The following is a 15,277-nucleotide window of genomic DNA, read 5'->3' as shown; positions in this document are numbered from 1 at the left end:
CGGCGCCCAAGAGGCAGCGGTGCGACACGGAGCTGCGCCTCGGCGGCGGCGGCGCCGATGACGCGTCGCCTCCGTGCGCCGGGACGGAGAGCAAGAAGCAAGCGGCGACATCCGCCGCGGCGCACTACCACGACGGCGACCGGTTATTGTTACAGAAGCTGGTGGCGGCGGCGACGTCCGCGGCGCCCTACTACGACGGCGACCGGCTGCTACAGATGCTGGTGGCGGCGTCCGACCGCGGCGGCGGCGTCACGGACGCGGAGGTCCAGGCGAGCGCGATCATCGGCATGGCGAGGAGGGCGGCGGGGGCGCGGCCCTCGGACCGCGCCGCGGCGAGGAGGCGGAGGTCGCTGCGGTGGTTCCTGCAACGGCGGCGGGAGGCGAGGAGCCAGCGCGGCGGCGCGTCCTCGCCGTCGTCTTGCTGCTCCTGAGTCCTGACTGACATCGCGAGAAATTAAAATGATCTGCTAGACAGATGGTATAAACAAGATTTATTTGTGTGTCCTTGTCGTCCACACACGCTAATGCTAGTGTTCATTTTAAGAAGTTTCCGATTCGATGCGTCTCATTCTGTAATTTTGTGTACAATTTAACACGACATACTATACGACTGACAATATAATTAACGAAGCGCCAATGTTACTGTAGTATCAAATTAAACGATAGCCGCCGAGTTTAAAAAAACACACGAGATAAGCGTCCACACATAATAAGAACAGCAAGAAATTCGTGGCATGTCAAGGTTTAGTGTTTAGGATCAGTCAAATGGAATGTCATGATTCTCGTACTAATCTTATGTAAATAGTGAGTACATATTTATATATATATGTGCACCGCTAGAAAAAGAGGTCTTAGCACCGGTTGTAAACAACCTTAGGTACCGGTTTTTCAACCGGTGCCCCCAAATTGAGACTAATAGGGTCTGACTTTAACACCGGGTAAATCACCCGGTAACTAAAGCCACCTTTGGTACCGGTTGGAATTCCAACCGGTACCAAAGGCAGCTACGCACGTTCCCTCTCATCATCTCCCGTTCTGTTTCTTGCACTCTCTCCCATTCCCTTCCCATCCTCCACTAGCATCCCATTCTCTACTTGTGCAGTAGAGATTCATTCAAAAGAATCAACAACAAAATATTGAATTGATCCAAAAAAATACTCATAGATCCGACAAATCATTCAAAAAAAATCGTTCACAAGATAGATTCAGTCCATTAATCCCATAAAATAGATACAATCCATGGGCACCAGGTTGCCGGCGCCGGCGGCGTGGCCGTACGACGAGCCGATGAAGCGCTCGTTCTCGATGTAGACGAAGCGCTCCGCCGACCGGATCGCCCGGACGTACGCCGTGTGGATGCTCTACTCCACCGCCAGATTCTTGTCGCCCAGCAGGTGGTGCCGCGCCATGGCTTCGCCGTCCCAGGGGCGCGGGAACCGCCTCAGGGACCCGGCGTCCGCCGACCGGAACACCTGGGCGTGCCAGCGCTCGGGGTCGTGCTCCGACAGGACCTGCAGGGCTTGCTGCTCGTCGTCGTCGTCGCCGGCGGCGGCGGCGGCATCAGCATCAGACTTGGCGGCGGGGCTGAGGATCCAGGTGATGCGCTCGAGCTTGAGCAGGGCGTCCTCCTTCCAGTGCGCCTTCTTGCCGAACGGTAGCACACCCTTGAGGCGCAGCCTCGTCGTCTTCCTCCAGCGCTGCTCGAAGTTTTCGAGGACGTCGTACGCCGCCGGCCCGTCCAGCCGGCAGTGCATGTCGTGCCACGGCTGCCGGGGACCCAGCTTCTTGGCATCCTCCTCCTCCCGGAATGTGGGGTTGTAGACGAGTGCCTGAAGAACTTCTTGGTCTCCTCGCCGTGCGTCTGCATCACGCCCCTCTGCAAATTAATGCACATTCATCTGGAAATCAAACAGCAGCTTTAATTTTTGTTGAGATTATTGTTGTACACGACGATGACGAACCGTCCGTAGGAAGAAGTTGTGGAGTGAGGTGGTGTCCTCGCAGAGGAGGAGCACCCGGACGCCCTCCTGGGACTTGTACTTGAGCAGGTCACCCAGGCTCATGTCCTCCACCGCCACGCCGCCCAGCGCCCTCACCTCGGCCGCCTTGGCCGCCATCTCCGGCGACATGGCGCCCCGCAGCAGCCGGACCCTGGTGAACGCCGACCAGCCCACCACGTAGACGAGGTGCTGCGTGCCCAGCACCGCCAGGCACAGCTCCTCCCAGCACCGCCCGGGCTCGCCGCCCAGCTCACCGGCCCCGACGTGCGCGTCCTGGTACAGCCTCACGTCGCAGCCGCGCCGCGGCGGGAAGAACGCCGGGACGCCGCCGGGGAGGAGCCAGGGCGGCGGGGTGCTGCCCGCCGGGACGAAGGTGGCGGAGATGCGGATGGCCGAGCCCGGCTTGGGCGGGCCGCGCTCGGCTCCCGCGGCGGCGGCGGCCCGCTCGGCCCTCTCGTGCGCCCCCTCCGCTCCCAGTCTCACAGAGATAAGGCAGTGGGAGAGGTGGGAGAGATGAGAGGTAGAGAATGAGAGATGAGAGAGACGAGAGAATGAGAGATGTGAGAGATGAATGGACACGGATCGGACTTAAAATATCGCGCGCGGAGGCAAAGTGGGCGGCCATGTTTTGGTACCGGGCGATTCTTTCAACCGGTGCCAGAAGACGTGTTTTCAATTGCAACCAACCGGTGCATATATCTAAGGTATGCACTGACACCGGGTTATGGCGTGACCCGGTGCCAATGTCTGCACCAATAGCACCGGGTCGTGCCTCCACCCGGTGCCATTGATGCATCGACCATTTGGTACCGGCTCATGGCATTACCCGATACCTTTGTCAGTGCATTGGCACCGGTTTGTGCCGTGGCGCGTCTTGACAGTGCTCGGCGAAGACGTGTTTTCAATTGCAACCAACCGGTGCATATATCTAAGGTATGCACTGACACCGGGTTATGGCGTGAGCCGGTGCCAATGTCTGCACCAATAGCACCGGGTCGTGCCTCCACCCGGTGCCATTGATGCATCGACCATTTGGTACCGGCTCATGGCATTACCCGATACCTTTGTCAGTGCATTGGCACCGGTTTGTGCCGTGACGCGTCTTGCCAGTGCTCGGCGCAGGCCAATAGTACTGGCTAGTGTTGCAACCGGTGCTGATGTCTTACATTAGTACCGGTTCAAACAACAAGTGGTACTTTTGGCCTGGATCTTTGGCCTGTTTTCTAGTAGTGGTGGTTAAGGTGGCCCTTTTTTACAGACGTGTCGTCCCATCATTAGCATCTGCTAATGACAAACTAAACCACATGTTAATCACGTACTACTTGACACTAATAATCATGTGCCTAACACTAATCGACCACACGTGTCTAATTATTTCTAAGAGTTAGCAAACGAAACCTCTCTTGACTCGTGCCATGGCATTATGGCAACGGCGAGCAAGGATAGCCAAAGGGCCTTTCACGTATCTTAAAGATTTCTATGTATTTTTCTGGTCAAAAGTTTACAAATATTGTCTACATGCATGTATGTCTAAGGCCAGTCTCAATGGGAGGGTTATAAGAGTGTCATGGACATTAAATTTGATAACATGTACTAATAGTATGAGAAGAGAGGCGTGTCATGAAATGTGAGAGGAGTGTCATCACCATGACCCTCCACTGGCATAGTTCTTAAAATTCCAGTCTAGGTAACTGTGTCGATGACATTACCACTGAGACTGGCCTTACAATCACCCTTCTTCCAAGATGTGTCGTGGTTGGCACGTGTTTTATTAAGAGACTAGGTATCGTATATAACAATTTGAGAACTAAAACGGTATAAAGGTTGTTATTTGATATCTCAGGTACTAAATTCATGCTGTAATAATTTTGGTATCTCCAAATATCTCTAGCCTAATTGATCATGTGAGAGAGAAGCACTTTCGAAAAGAAGAGCCCTCCAAACTTGAACACAAAGGAAAAGAAAAACCGCACGTGCAAAAATGGTAGGCAGACACCAACGTCTGGTTCCGGCGGCCAGCTTTTTTGAGCACGATGCAGCCGGCACACGTGTCCCTTTTCATTTCCTCACGCCTGTTCACGCAGTTGCCAGGATTAGCCGAAGCTGACGGCGACTTGCCCGACGTTGACGCGGCGGCGCACCTGGAAAATGGAGAGCTCCATGAGAAAGTGCTTCTCTACCTGCACCGTACATAAAAGCAAGGAGCTCTCTCGATCTGTCTCCTGCAGCTTTCAAACCCACCAGGATCGATTCAGATTCAGATTCAAGCTGCTCTTTGCCTGGAAAAAGCTAAGCCAGCGCACGGCGAGGAGGATCTCTGATCGGAGGAGTCCACGATGGCGGCGTGCAAGAGGCAGCGCTGCGACACGGAGCTGCGCCTCGGCGGCGGCGGCGGCGTCAGCGCCGACGAAGCGTCGCCTCCGCGAGCGAGGGAGTGCAAGAAGGCGGCGACATCCGCCGCGTCCTACGACGGCGGCGGCGGCGGCCGATCGTTGCAGCAGTTTGCGGTGTCCGGCTCCGGCCGCGGCGACGCCACGGACGCGGCGGAGGTCCAGGCGGGCGCGATCAACAGCATGGGGAGGAGGGCGGCGGCGGCGGGAGGCGAGGAGCGAGCGCGGTGGCGGCGCCTCCTCGCCGTCATCCTAACAGACAGCGCGAGAAATAAGCTTAGCCAGTAGTAGTAGTAGATTTGTGCCGTCCACACAAGCTAATGCATTGAATTTTTTTTTTTTGCTGATGTTATATTATTGAAGCTGTGGGGAGTACGTATACAAAAGCCATCAATTGATGCCCTGCTTAGTTTTTTTTTTAAAAAAATGTCGTGCTTCCAACACACCACGCACTCCCTAAACATGACGTTTAACAAACTAGGTAACTAGGGATGTCTGATTCTAGTTTGGACATACTAGACTTTTGTGATCCGAAAATGTAGTACCAATTGGGAATTTTTTTGGGAAGTTTTGGGTACGTACTCATGTTTCTACTCTACAGAGCGAGAAACTGAGGATAGAGTACCTAGTTAAACCTGGTTTCTGTCATTTGCATGATTTTCCTCGATTGGTTTTCCGGTTACAAGACCCACCTTCCGTTTTTTTACTTTCCACGATTGCCCCGGTTTGATCTAGTCAATGCAACTAGAGTTCGAGGTAGGGGCATTAGTGCAATTATCCCTTCTTTGTACCATCCTAGATGGAAAAAAACCTAAGCTTTAATTTGAAGAATAATAAATAAATAAATCAAACACAGTTAAAATTAGCATTACGTTGTTTCAACCAAGTTTTTTGTCTTTAAGGGTATTTGATGTGAAACCTGCATTTAAAGATAGCCGTATGGAGCAAGTACATGCCAGCTCCAACAAAACAACTCCATCAGTGACTCCAGGTGGAGCCACACCAAACGAGTGCATACAAACCGGCTTCACCAGTGAAGCACCTTGAAGTCAATTTTCTCTCTCATCCCTCCCTCTCACGAGACAACAAAGAGCCGGTGGAGCCACAAATCGTTGCTCCACCAGCTCTGGCTCCTCTATGCTATAGTGGTGGAGTTGGAGCCAGGTGAAGCTCCACCAAAGGGAGCCTGATATTAACTAGCCATCACAGTTATTTTGAGCAAAATTGAAGTGGGACGAAATACAACATCATTGAGCATAAATATGATATCTATTATTTTAATACAATAGTGTTAAAAGAAGCCACCACGTTCGTCGAGAGGGTCTAGAAATTCCCACATTAATCTAAAAAAAGAGAAGAACTTACACCGTTGGATTTTATGAAGATCTAATGGTCTAGACTAATCTAAAAAGTCCATGATCAATAGGACAAATAATAAAACTATAAATTTGGAAAAGAAAAAAATAGCTATTGATTATGTGATTGGACAAGGATATGAGTCCGTGTCAAATACAATGCTGCTATGTATTTGATATACATGCTAATTCCATGTTTACTTCATATATATATATGGCATGTCAAGAAGGCATCAGATAAAGGAAAAGAGATAAGAGAACTACTATATGGATTCACAGTAAGTAGGGCTGGGCATTTTTTAACCGAAAACACCAAACCGAACCGAACCGAGCCGAACCGAACCGAATTGTCGGTTTTTCGGTTTTTCGGTTCGGCTTCGGTTTGCGCTTTTACGATGTTCGGTGATCGGGTTCGGCTTCGGTTTCGACCCTGCACCGAACCGAAAAGTCCGAATCACCGAAGCCATCTCTGCACAGGCAGCAAACTCCGATAGCCCAAGGCACCTACCCAACCTGCTACGGCCCACCTCGGCCCATGAAACAAGCGCACTACATATTCCCAGTCTCCAAATGTAAACCCTAAGTCTTATCCTCCCCACGCATCAGCAAGCCACCACACCAGACGATGCGGCAGGCTGCCGGCAGCTGTGCCTCCGGCTCTCCGCCCTCTGTCAGCAAGGCAAAGCGGCGTGAGGCCGGGCAGCGCGGGTGTGGTAGATGGGCGGCACGGCGCCGGCAGCAAGCGCAGGCTGCGGGCGTTGGCGCGCAGGGCCATGGCCAAGCGGCGTCGGCAGCAGGAGCAGTCAACGGGCGGGCGGCAAGCGTCCAGTAGGGCGAGAAGCCAGTAGCCAGCAGGAGCCGCGGGAGCAAGCCGCGGCGCGGCTCACATCTCCGGCCATCACGACGGAATAAACGAGGAATCCTCCAATGTCTGTCCTCTTCCACTATTACGATCTCGATGCTTGCTAATCCTTGATTTCCATCCCACGACTATTGGTTGATTCTGTCATGCTGAATGCCCCCTTTCATTTGTACATGGGGACACTGAGTCACGAAAGAAATTGTGCGAAATCAACAAACTGACTGAACTATGCTTGACATTTATTTGTCATAAGTGATATTCGGTTTTGTTCGGTGCAACCGAACAACCGAACCGAAAAAACGACATTTTCGGTGTCGGTTTTTGGTTTTCCAGAGCACCGATCGGGTTTTAGTTTCTGCAAACCGAATTTTTCTCCAAACTGAAAAACCGACCCGAACTAAACCGAAAAACCGAATGCCCAGTCCTAACAGTAAGGCTATATGCTAGCCCCGGTGCTTGAGCATCACTCTAATTAAAATTCCATCAAAAACAAAAACTTCAGACAACATATCTAACAAAAATGAATGGTCTTTAAACATAGATTTGAAAATATTTGAATATTCAAACTAAAATCCGAAGCATGTTTCAAACCAAAAGATAGAATAATCAATGTTGAAGAAAAATAATAATAGTAACAATTTCATGATATATTGATATTTGTTAATCTTCAGCCATTGAAACATGTTTTGATTATCATATAGGAAAAAAAATCATTGTTCTAGATGTGTGAAGAAATAGCGCCTTTAGAAAAATACATATGAAGCATATGCCTGTATGGGCAAATAGCAAATTTAGATGAGTTTGCGTATGTGTAGGCTACGTTCTTACAAAATTAGGTAGAAATAAAGAAAGTCAAACAAACATATTTATATATGTATGTATACCAATTTAATATGATAGGACCACTTATATACATATTGTACTGGAGATACATATGTCGTTGTAGCGAAAATGGCCTCTCATGCCATATTTCAATATAATGTTTTGGCGATTGATGACACACGCAACACTTGAACTAATGTGTTTGCTTAGATGATATACTCAGGCTTTTAGGTTCAAGTGATGACAAAGAGAAGAGAGCCGAAGCTAGGCCCGAAGGGCCGCCCCTACGGGGGTTCCGCACGTAACGGCTAGTTACACACGTCGGTGCATTGAAATCAAGTCACCGGTTGAACCGACGCCAAGCAAATTACACACGTCGGTGCATTGACTTAAGTACGTCTGGGAGTTTTAGTATCACCGGTTAAACCGACGTAAGGCAAAATGTACTCATCGGTGCAATGACAGAGATGGCCTGCGGGCTAGGGTTTGGCACCGGATGAACCGACGATAGGAAGTTTGAATACGTCGGTGCAATGGCAGAAGCAGACCAAGAAAAATGCATACATCGGATGAACCGATGATGCACCGGTTAATGGTGTCGGTGCAGTTGTCCAGAGAGTTTGTTTTTCAAGGATCAGAGGACAGTTGCACTCACCGGTTAAACCGACGCTAATATTACATGCACCGGTCGATTGCGTCGGTTGATTGCCCGTACACGTAACGGCTAGTTTTTAGTGGGCAGTTTAGTATCACCGGTTAAACCGACGATGGCAATTTGGGGAGCATCGGATTAACCGGTGTTAAGCACATTTCTGGCAGCTTTTCTCCAACGGCTATATTTGCTTGTGCTGCCTATATATACCCCCAAGGCCGCACCATTTGACAGTGCTGGAGTTCAAGGAAGTATACAAGAGCTAAAGATCATCTCCAACCACCATAGAGCTTCATTGTACATCATATAGGCTTAAGCACACTTGTGAGAGTGCTTAGTGCTTGTTTAGGCTTAGTTCTTGAGAGAACTAGCTTGAGAGAAAGCCTTGCTGCGGCAAGCACCTTGTGTACTCGTCGTGTGACCCTCCGACTTGGTGTGGAGTGGCAACGACACTTTGTGCGGGGAAGGAGGCCCCTACTTGGTGTTAAAGCTCCAAGATAGTGAAGACGGTGCCGTGGTGACGCTTCGAGATAGACGGTGGCGGTGACCTCGTCTTTGTGACTTGGCGTCACTTAGCCTTTGCTTGTCGGGAGCCTTGGAGGCGTGGCAAGACGGTGATCAAGCGAAGAGACTCGGCATCACACTTGTTCTTTGTGAGCAAGTGGCCGTGGACGTAGGGAGGGACTTTGGTGTCCTAACCGAACCACGTTAAATCATGTGTCTTGGTGTCTTCACGGGAGTTTGCATATCCTCTCCCTTACCGCTTTACTTACCGCATTACGTTTCCGCATTTACTCTTTCTTGCTTACCTTTACTTTCCTAGTTAGTTTGATTAGGATTGGCTATAGGTGGCAAGTCTTTTGGGGTAAGTAGAGGGTAGCATAGATAAACCTTAGTCATAACTAGCATGTGTAGGACGTGTTAGGTTTATCTTATGCAATTAGATTGAGCCCTAGGATAGAAAAGCGATTAGCGACCCTATTCACCCCCTCCCCCTCTAGGGTCGGACACCCCGGTGATCCTTACAGTCGTGCACTAAAAGTTTGTAGTTTATGAGCTCTAGAGACTGAGATACATTGCTTAAACATTTTGTGATGAAATAGAATAACAAAACATTATTGTCATTTGTTAACAAGCTCCTAGAATCTTATGGAACAGATCAAATTTAACAAAAATAATATCAAACCAGTTAGCAATATTTGTGCATAGCAATTATTAATAAATAGATAATTTTTATAATTTTCAAATAATAAATAATCAACACAACATATGTGTAACCGATGAGAATGCATGGATTTACAACTAGACAACACTTAGATTAAACTAATACAATTGTACCACATATCGAACTAATACAACTCTACCTGTAACAAATCAGCTTTAAAAGAGGAGAAAAATATTAATATATCAGCCATCATGTTCACTGAAGAGTTAATCCAAAAAAAATATTGATTCTGTTAGATTTTATTAAGATATAACAATTTAAACTAATCTAAAAAGTTCATACAGTGTACAACTAAGAATTCAGAATTGATAAACTAAGAATAGAACATGACCAAATAATTCATTTCGAATACGATTAGTAAGTAACTACATTTCGAATTAAAAAAAGAAAATTAGCAGTTGATTAAAAGTTCATACAACATAATTAGTAAATAGCTAAATTCAAGTTTATAAAAATTATAAAATTAGTAGTTGGTCAAAATAGAGTTACAATTAGTAAATAGCTTAATTCAAAATTGAAAGTATAAGGAAATTACCAAAGAATCCATATCGAATACGGCTAATAAATAGATAAATTTGAAAATTATAAAACTGGAATTAAATAATAGTTGATTTGTATATATAGATTAAGAAGCAAAATAGGAAAGAAAATAGTTTTTGGTAAAGTCCCACCAAATACATAAAGTATTAGGGTCTGTTTGTTGGGGGATTCTCCAACAGCTTTTGGTAAAGTCCTAATAAATACATAAAAATAAAATGACATTAGCCAAAAGTCCAAATGAAATCTTGGAGCGGCTTATAATAGAGAGGACCACAAAAAATGGTTTCACCAAATTCTCCTTCCTCCTTAAGTTCTAAAGTGCTCTTAGAGTTACCAGATTACCACTAAGAAAGTTGTTTTGCCAAATATCTTTTAAAAATAGTTTTAGCTCCATCAAAAATATGATCTCACCACTAAAGTCAAAACTAAGCAATTTTTGAAGGAGATGAGGCCCAACAGAACATGGTCATTAATGTGCAATTTAAGGAGCATGTTAACAATCTAAAAATTTATTGGAATAATGATAACAAAGCACAATTTAATAGCATAACTTACAGTGAACAACTATAAGTAAAAGAAATTATATAAAAGAAAAGTTAACACGAGCCAGATTTTGTGTGATGACCGCCATAGAGAATGGTGAGCATAAAAGAGACAGCAGATGTATAACAATATAGGTGTACAAGCAGATAAGTGTATAGCTCAATGGTGGAGCATCCAATAGAGGTGCCACCTACGCAGGGCTCGAACCCTGGGTGCTGCATTTTTGCTCATCTCCCATTAGTTGTAAATGAATCCCAAGCTGACAAAGAAGCAGATGCTGGTGAGGTTCTTGCCCCGACCAGTCTTTGGGGGGGGGGGGGGGGGGGGGGGGCTCTTCTTAAAGCAAAGTTAGTGGGGCCGTCCTTCCGAGCTAATCGGTTTTTCTTAACAATATAGGTGTATGTATGTATGTATGTATGAAATTTAAAGATTGATGAAGATAGTAGAATAAAAACTAGCATCCCTAGCGCGGGACATCTTGCTAGTTATACTGTAATGAAATTAAATTTATCTGAAGGATCGTGAATGAGCGCGTACAGATGGAAGCGCTACAAAATATTCCTCCCCCACACAACCACGCCCACACCCACGCCCATGCCCACGGCTCACTACTATTTCTCCCTTCATGCACAGTTCTCGTGCAACTCCTGCACACGCACGACTCGCCGGCGGCCTAGCTTGCGGCCACTCTCCCAGGCGCCGGAGCCGGCCTGCTGGCCGTGGGCGTCCAAGAAGTGCCTGCTGACTTGCTGAGCTCCCTCATCAACCGGCCCGCGCGCTCCCGCGCCGGCGCTGGCGCCGCCCTCCTGGACGACCACGCCGCCGCCAAGCCCTGGTGGTCCGACGCCGGGCCGCATGCCGCCAGCTGCTCCCTGTCGTCCTCCGCGATGGTGTCCAGGCTCCTCGGCACCTTCCTCCGCCGCATGACCGCCACCACCGGCGGCGGCGCCACCTCCGTCACGAACCTCGCCGCCGTCTGCGCCTTCGCCATGACGTCAATTAACCAAACACTTAAGACAGTCGCAGTATCTCTACTCGCTCTGCAGCAAGCAGCACGGGGCTAATTTTATTTGCTGGTACGGTGTGCTTTATTTGGCGTGCGTGGCTTGCAGCTGCACGAGTTCTTGTGCCTTGTGCAATCGCGACGCCAGGGCGCGTATTTATACCGGGAGCGCGACGAGCAGCTGCGTGCGGACGCCGTGCTCTCGCTCCAAGCCCGGCCGGCTACGTGCGACTCCGTGGGCCACACGGCGGCGCGACGTGGACGGCGGCGTCGCCTCTCGCAGGCGGATCGCACAACTGTGCGAATCCCGTTAGCCTGCACGTCAAAGCCACTAGCCGCTCAACTCTAGCCAGACAGGTCAGCACCTGCCTTTCGTTTCGGGAGGCAGCAAGGAAGCGTGCCGCGCTGTCTCCATGCGCGACGCGGCGGCGGCTGACGGCGACGGCGAGCCGGCGGGGCACTCCACGGCGGAGTTAATGTGGCGCGGGCGCGTCGGCGTCGTCGCTGCCGCCGTGCTGATGGCGCCTTTTCGGTTTAACGGCGGGTGCCCCCCGCCGCGACGGCCGCCGGCCGGGGGCGGCGACGTGGCTGGCGCGCCACGGCGCGCCCGTGCGGGGCTCTGCGTGTGGCCACCCCGGCCGTCCACGGTTAATTTGTTCTACCCCCCGGCGCACTCCAGAAAATCCCTGTCCTCCCGCGGTGCCTGGCGCGCCACGAAATCTGTGGCCACTCGACGGCTGGCGATGGCGACCGGCGGCGGAGCGCACGGACGCCGGGACCGGGACGCGGCCGGCGTCGTTTTCCGTCCATGCGGCCGGCGTTGTCCACGTGCCGGAAGCATGTGAGGCGAGGCTGCCATGCCGTGCCCCGTACGGCGCAGGAACCGAGACACGAACATTATTTTTTTTTCTGGACGCCGGTGGCCATCGGATTTAACAGATTTTTGTTTTGAGCAAATCGAATTTGAGAGAAGATTCACGCAGCTAGTATCTATTGTGTTTCTTTCCTTTTTCAAAGGAAAAGTTGGCTTTTTTGAGAAAAAAAAAGGAAAAGTTGGCTCGGCAACGTTCTAACCATATGGACCCAAAAGGAAAGGTTTTCACTTGGAGCAATATGCAGCAGAATTCTCTCTTAGAACAGCTAGACTGGTTCTTTACTTCAGTGAATTGGACAACTCAATACCCAAATACTATGGTACACCCAATGTCAAAGCCCATATCTGACCACATCCCCTGTAAGATAATGATTGGAACAAGCATTCCAAAGTCGACAGTCTTCAGGTTTGAGATTTTTTTGTCTGAGCACCCAGGCTTCCTAGATACAGTCAAAGCAAGCTGGTCATCTCCTGGACAAGCTCGAGGAAATTCTGCCTCTACCCTATCTCTTAAGCTTAAAAACCTAAGATACTCCTTGAAGCAATGGAGCAAAAAAAACTTTCTAACCTTACTGCTTTCATAGACAACTGCAACAAGGTTATCTTCTTCCTAGACTCCCTGGAAGAATGTAGATCCTTAGCTCTGATGGAATGGAACCTGAGAAAGACCATTAAAACAAAAGTGTTACAGCTCTTAAGATATAAAAATATATATTGGAGAAAGAAACATACAGTAAATAGAATAAGGTTGGGTGATGAATGTACCAAATATTTCCATGCTATGGCCACTCTGACATATAGAAGAAATTCCATCCCATAGCTTAGAGATGATAGTGGAATGTTTGTTAGTGATCATGAGTTAAAGCTGCCTTACTCTGGAGCTCTTTCAAGAACAAAATGGGAATAACTTCTTCTCCAATAATGCATTTTGATTTATCAAGTTTGGTTCAGACTCATACTGATCTGTCAGAACTAGTTCAACCTTTTACAACTGAGGAAATTGACATGGTAATAAAGCATATACCAGTTGACAAGGCTCCAGGACCTGACGGTTTCAATGGTATGTTTCTGAAGAAATGCTGGAATATAATTAAAGAGGACATTTATAAGCTTTGTGAGGATTTCTTTGATGGGCAACTGGATCTTGAATCCATTAATTACTCTTATATCACCTTGGTTCCAAAAGTCATAAATCCTGAAAGTGTCAATGACTTCAGGCCAATCTCCCTCCTTAATTCTAGCACCAAGATACTGACCAAACTTCTAGCAGATAGGCTGCAATTGATCATCCTTCAGCTAATACATGTCAACCAATATGGCTTCATCAGAAATAGGACAGTTCAAGATTGTCTGGCATGATCCTTTCAATACATACACCAATGTCATCAGTCCAAGAAGGAAATTCTAATCCTCAAATTGGATTTCGCAAAAGCTTTTGACACTGTAGAACATTCCACCATTTTTCAGATGATGGAGCATTTGGGCTTTCCTCCAAAATGGTTGCAGTGGATGAAACTGATTATGGACTCAGGGAAATCCTCGGTCTTGCTGAATGAGATCCCTGGGAAACAATTCAAATGTAAACGAGGAGTTCGGCAGGGTGATCCCTTATCACCACTTCTTTTTGTCTTAGCAGCTGATCTTCTACAATGCATTGTCAACAAAGCTTTTAGCTTGGGTATTCTAAAAGCTCCTCTGCCAATACTAGATATGGATTTTCCTATAGTGCAATATGCTGATGATACACTCCTACTAGTTCAAGCTGATGCAATGCAATTGGTGTGCCTAAAGTCTTTGCTAAACACATTTGCTGATTCCACTGGGCTGCATGTGAATTACAGCAAATCCTCAATGATCCCCATAAATGTGTCTCCTGAGAAAACAGAAAATCTTGCACAAACTTTTGGTTGCACAGTTGGGACCATGCCTTTCACCTATCTAGGTTTGCCTATGGGCACAACCAAGCCGAAAATTGAGGATATGTTCTCTTTGATGGCTAAAATTGAAAGGAGGCTCAATGGATGCTCTTCACTTCTTTCACTCTCTGGCAGATTGCAATTAGTTAATTCAGTGATCTCCCCAATTACTACTTACACAATGTGTACTATCAAACTCCATAAAGGTGTAATTGATAATATAGACAGAGCAAGAAAACAATATCTCTGGAGGGGAAATGAACAAGACAAAAGAGTGGCCACTTGGCCGCATGGCCAATGGTCCAGAGGCCAAAAGAAAAAGGAGGTCTTGGGGTGATCAATCTGAGGATTCAGAATGATGCATTATTATTAAAGCAGCTCCACAAGTTTTATTCTAGACATGATGTGCCTTGGGTGAATCTTATTTGGAATACATATTATCAGAGGTAGGATCCTTTTGGTGGAAGAATGTTCTGAGGCTAAATGTTTTGTACAGAGGAATTGCCAAGTGCTCTCTTGGAAATGGCTCCACTGTCCTATTTTGGGAGGATCTTTGGTGTCTAGTGGTTCTAAATCAGAGATTCCCAAACCTGTTTCAGCATGCTTCCAACAGCTCTACATCAGTCAAAGAAATCATGCAAGCACCTGATTTAGCCTCAATTTTTAATCTCCCTCTCTCCCAACAAGCCTTTGATGAGCTAGCTGAAATGCAAGAACTTATATCTGCCATTCCATATGACCCTGCTACACATGATCATTGGGCTTTCCTTTGGGGCAATGACAGATACTCCTCGCAAAAGCTTTATAAGCTGGCCTTTTCAACACTGGATGCTCCTCGATCCTTTTCTTTGCTATGGAAATGTCAATGTACTCCGAGAATTAAATTCTTTGCATGGCTTGTGTTAGTTGACAAACTAAATACCAAGGTAATGCTCAGAAGACGAAATTTCAACATTCAAGGAGGATGGCATTGTGTACTCTGTCATCTTAGAGTTGATGAAGATATAGATCATTTGCTATTTGCCTGCCCTTTTGCTGAGAGATGCTGGACGAAAATACATATACAGTGGGATTTATCTCTGGACATTCATACCA

The 15,277-nt window shown here is 47.7% G+C and overlaps 2 protein-coding genes across 2 annotated transcripts; both read right to left on the bottom strand.

The window, feature by feature from the left end:
* Nucleotides 1–1,144: 1,144 nt before the first annotated feature.
* On the bottom strand, nucleotides 1,145–2,796 carry LOC120648124. The gene is made up of 4 exons (XM_039924879.1): nucleotides 2,688–2,796; nucleotides 1,962–2,587; nucleotides 1,276–1,876; nucleotides 1,145–1,231 (listed from the first exon to the last, which is right to left on the bottom strand). The coding sequence occupies exons 1-3, from the start codon at nucleotides 2,794–2,796 to the stop codon at nucleotides 1,442–1,444; spliced, it is 1,170 nt and encodes a 389-aa protein (XP_039780813.1). The 3' UTR covers nucleotides 1,145–1,231; nucleotides 1,276–1,441.
* An 8,078-nt stretch (nucleotides 2,797–10,874) lies between these two features.
* LOC120659487 lies at nucleotides 10,875–11,518 on the bottom strand. The gene is given in 2 exon segments (XM_039937683.1): nucleotides 10,875–11,132; nucleotides 11,135–11,518. Coding segments are annotated over 2 exon segments (366 nt in total). The 5' UTR covers nucleotides 11,381–11,518; the 3' UTR covers nucleotides 10,875–11,012.
* Between the last annotated feature and the right edge of the window lie 3,759 nt (nucleotides 11,519–15,277).

The sequence above is a fragment of the Panicum virgatum genome, chromosome 1K (assembly GCF_016808335.1).
Source record: "Panicum virgatum strain AP13 chromosome 1K, P.virgatum_v5, whole genome shotgun sequence".
Classification (NCBI taxonomy): domain Eukaryota; kingdom Viridiplantae; phylum Streptophyta; class Magnoliopsida; order Poales; family Poaceae; genus Panicum; species Panicum virgatum.
This window is presented reverse-complemented; position numbering and strand designations above follow the sequence as displayed.

Coding starts and splice junctions, on each gene's coding strand:
- LOC120648124 (XM_039924879.1), bottom strand. CDS start 2,796: ATGCATCAATGGCACCGGGTGGAGGCACGACCCGGTGCTATTGGTGCA. Junction 2,588..2,687: donor TACCTTAGATATATGCACCG/GTTGGTTGCAAT, acceptor CGATATTTTAAG/TCCGATCCGTGTCCATTCAT. Junction 1,877..1,961: donor ACAACTTCTTCCTACGGACG/GTTCGTCATCGT, acceptor ATTAATTTGCAG/AGGGGCGTGATGCAGACGCA.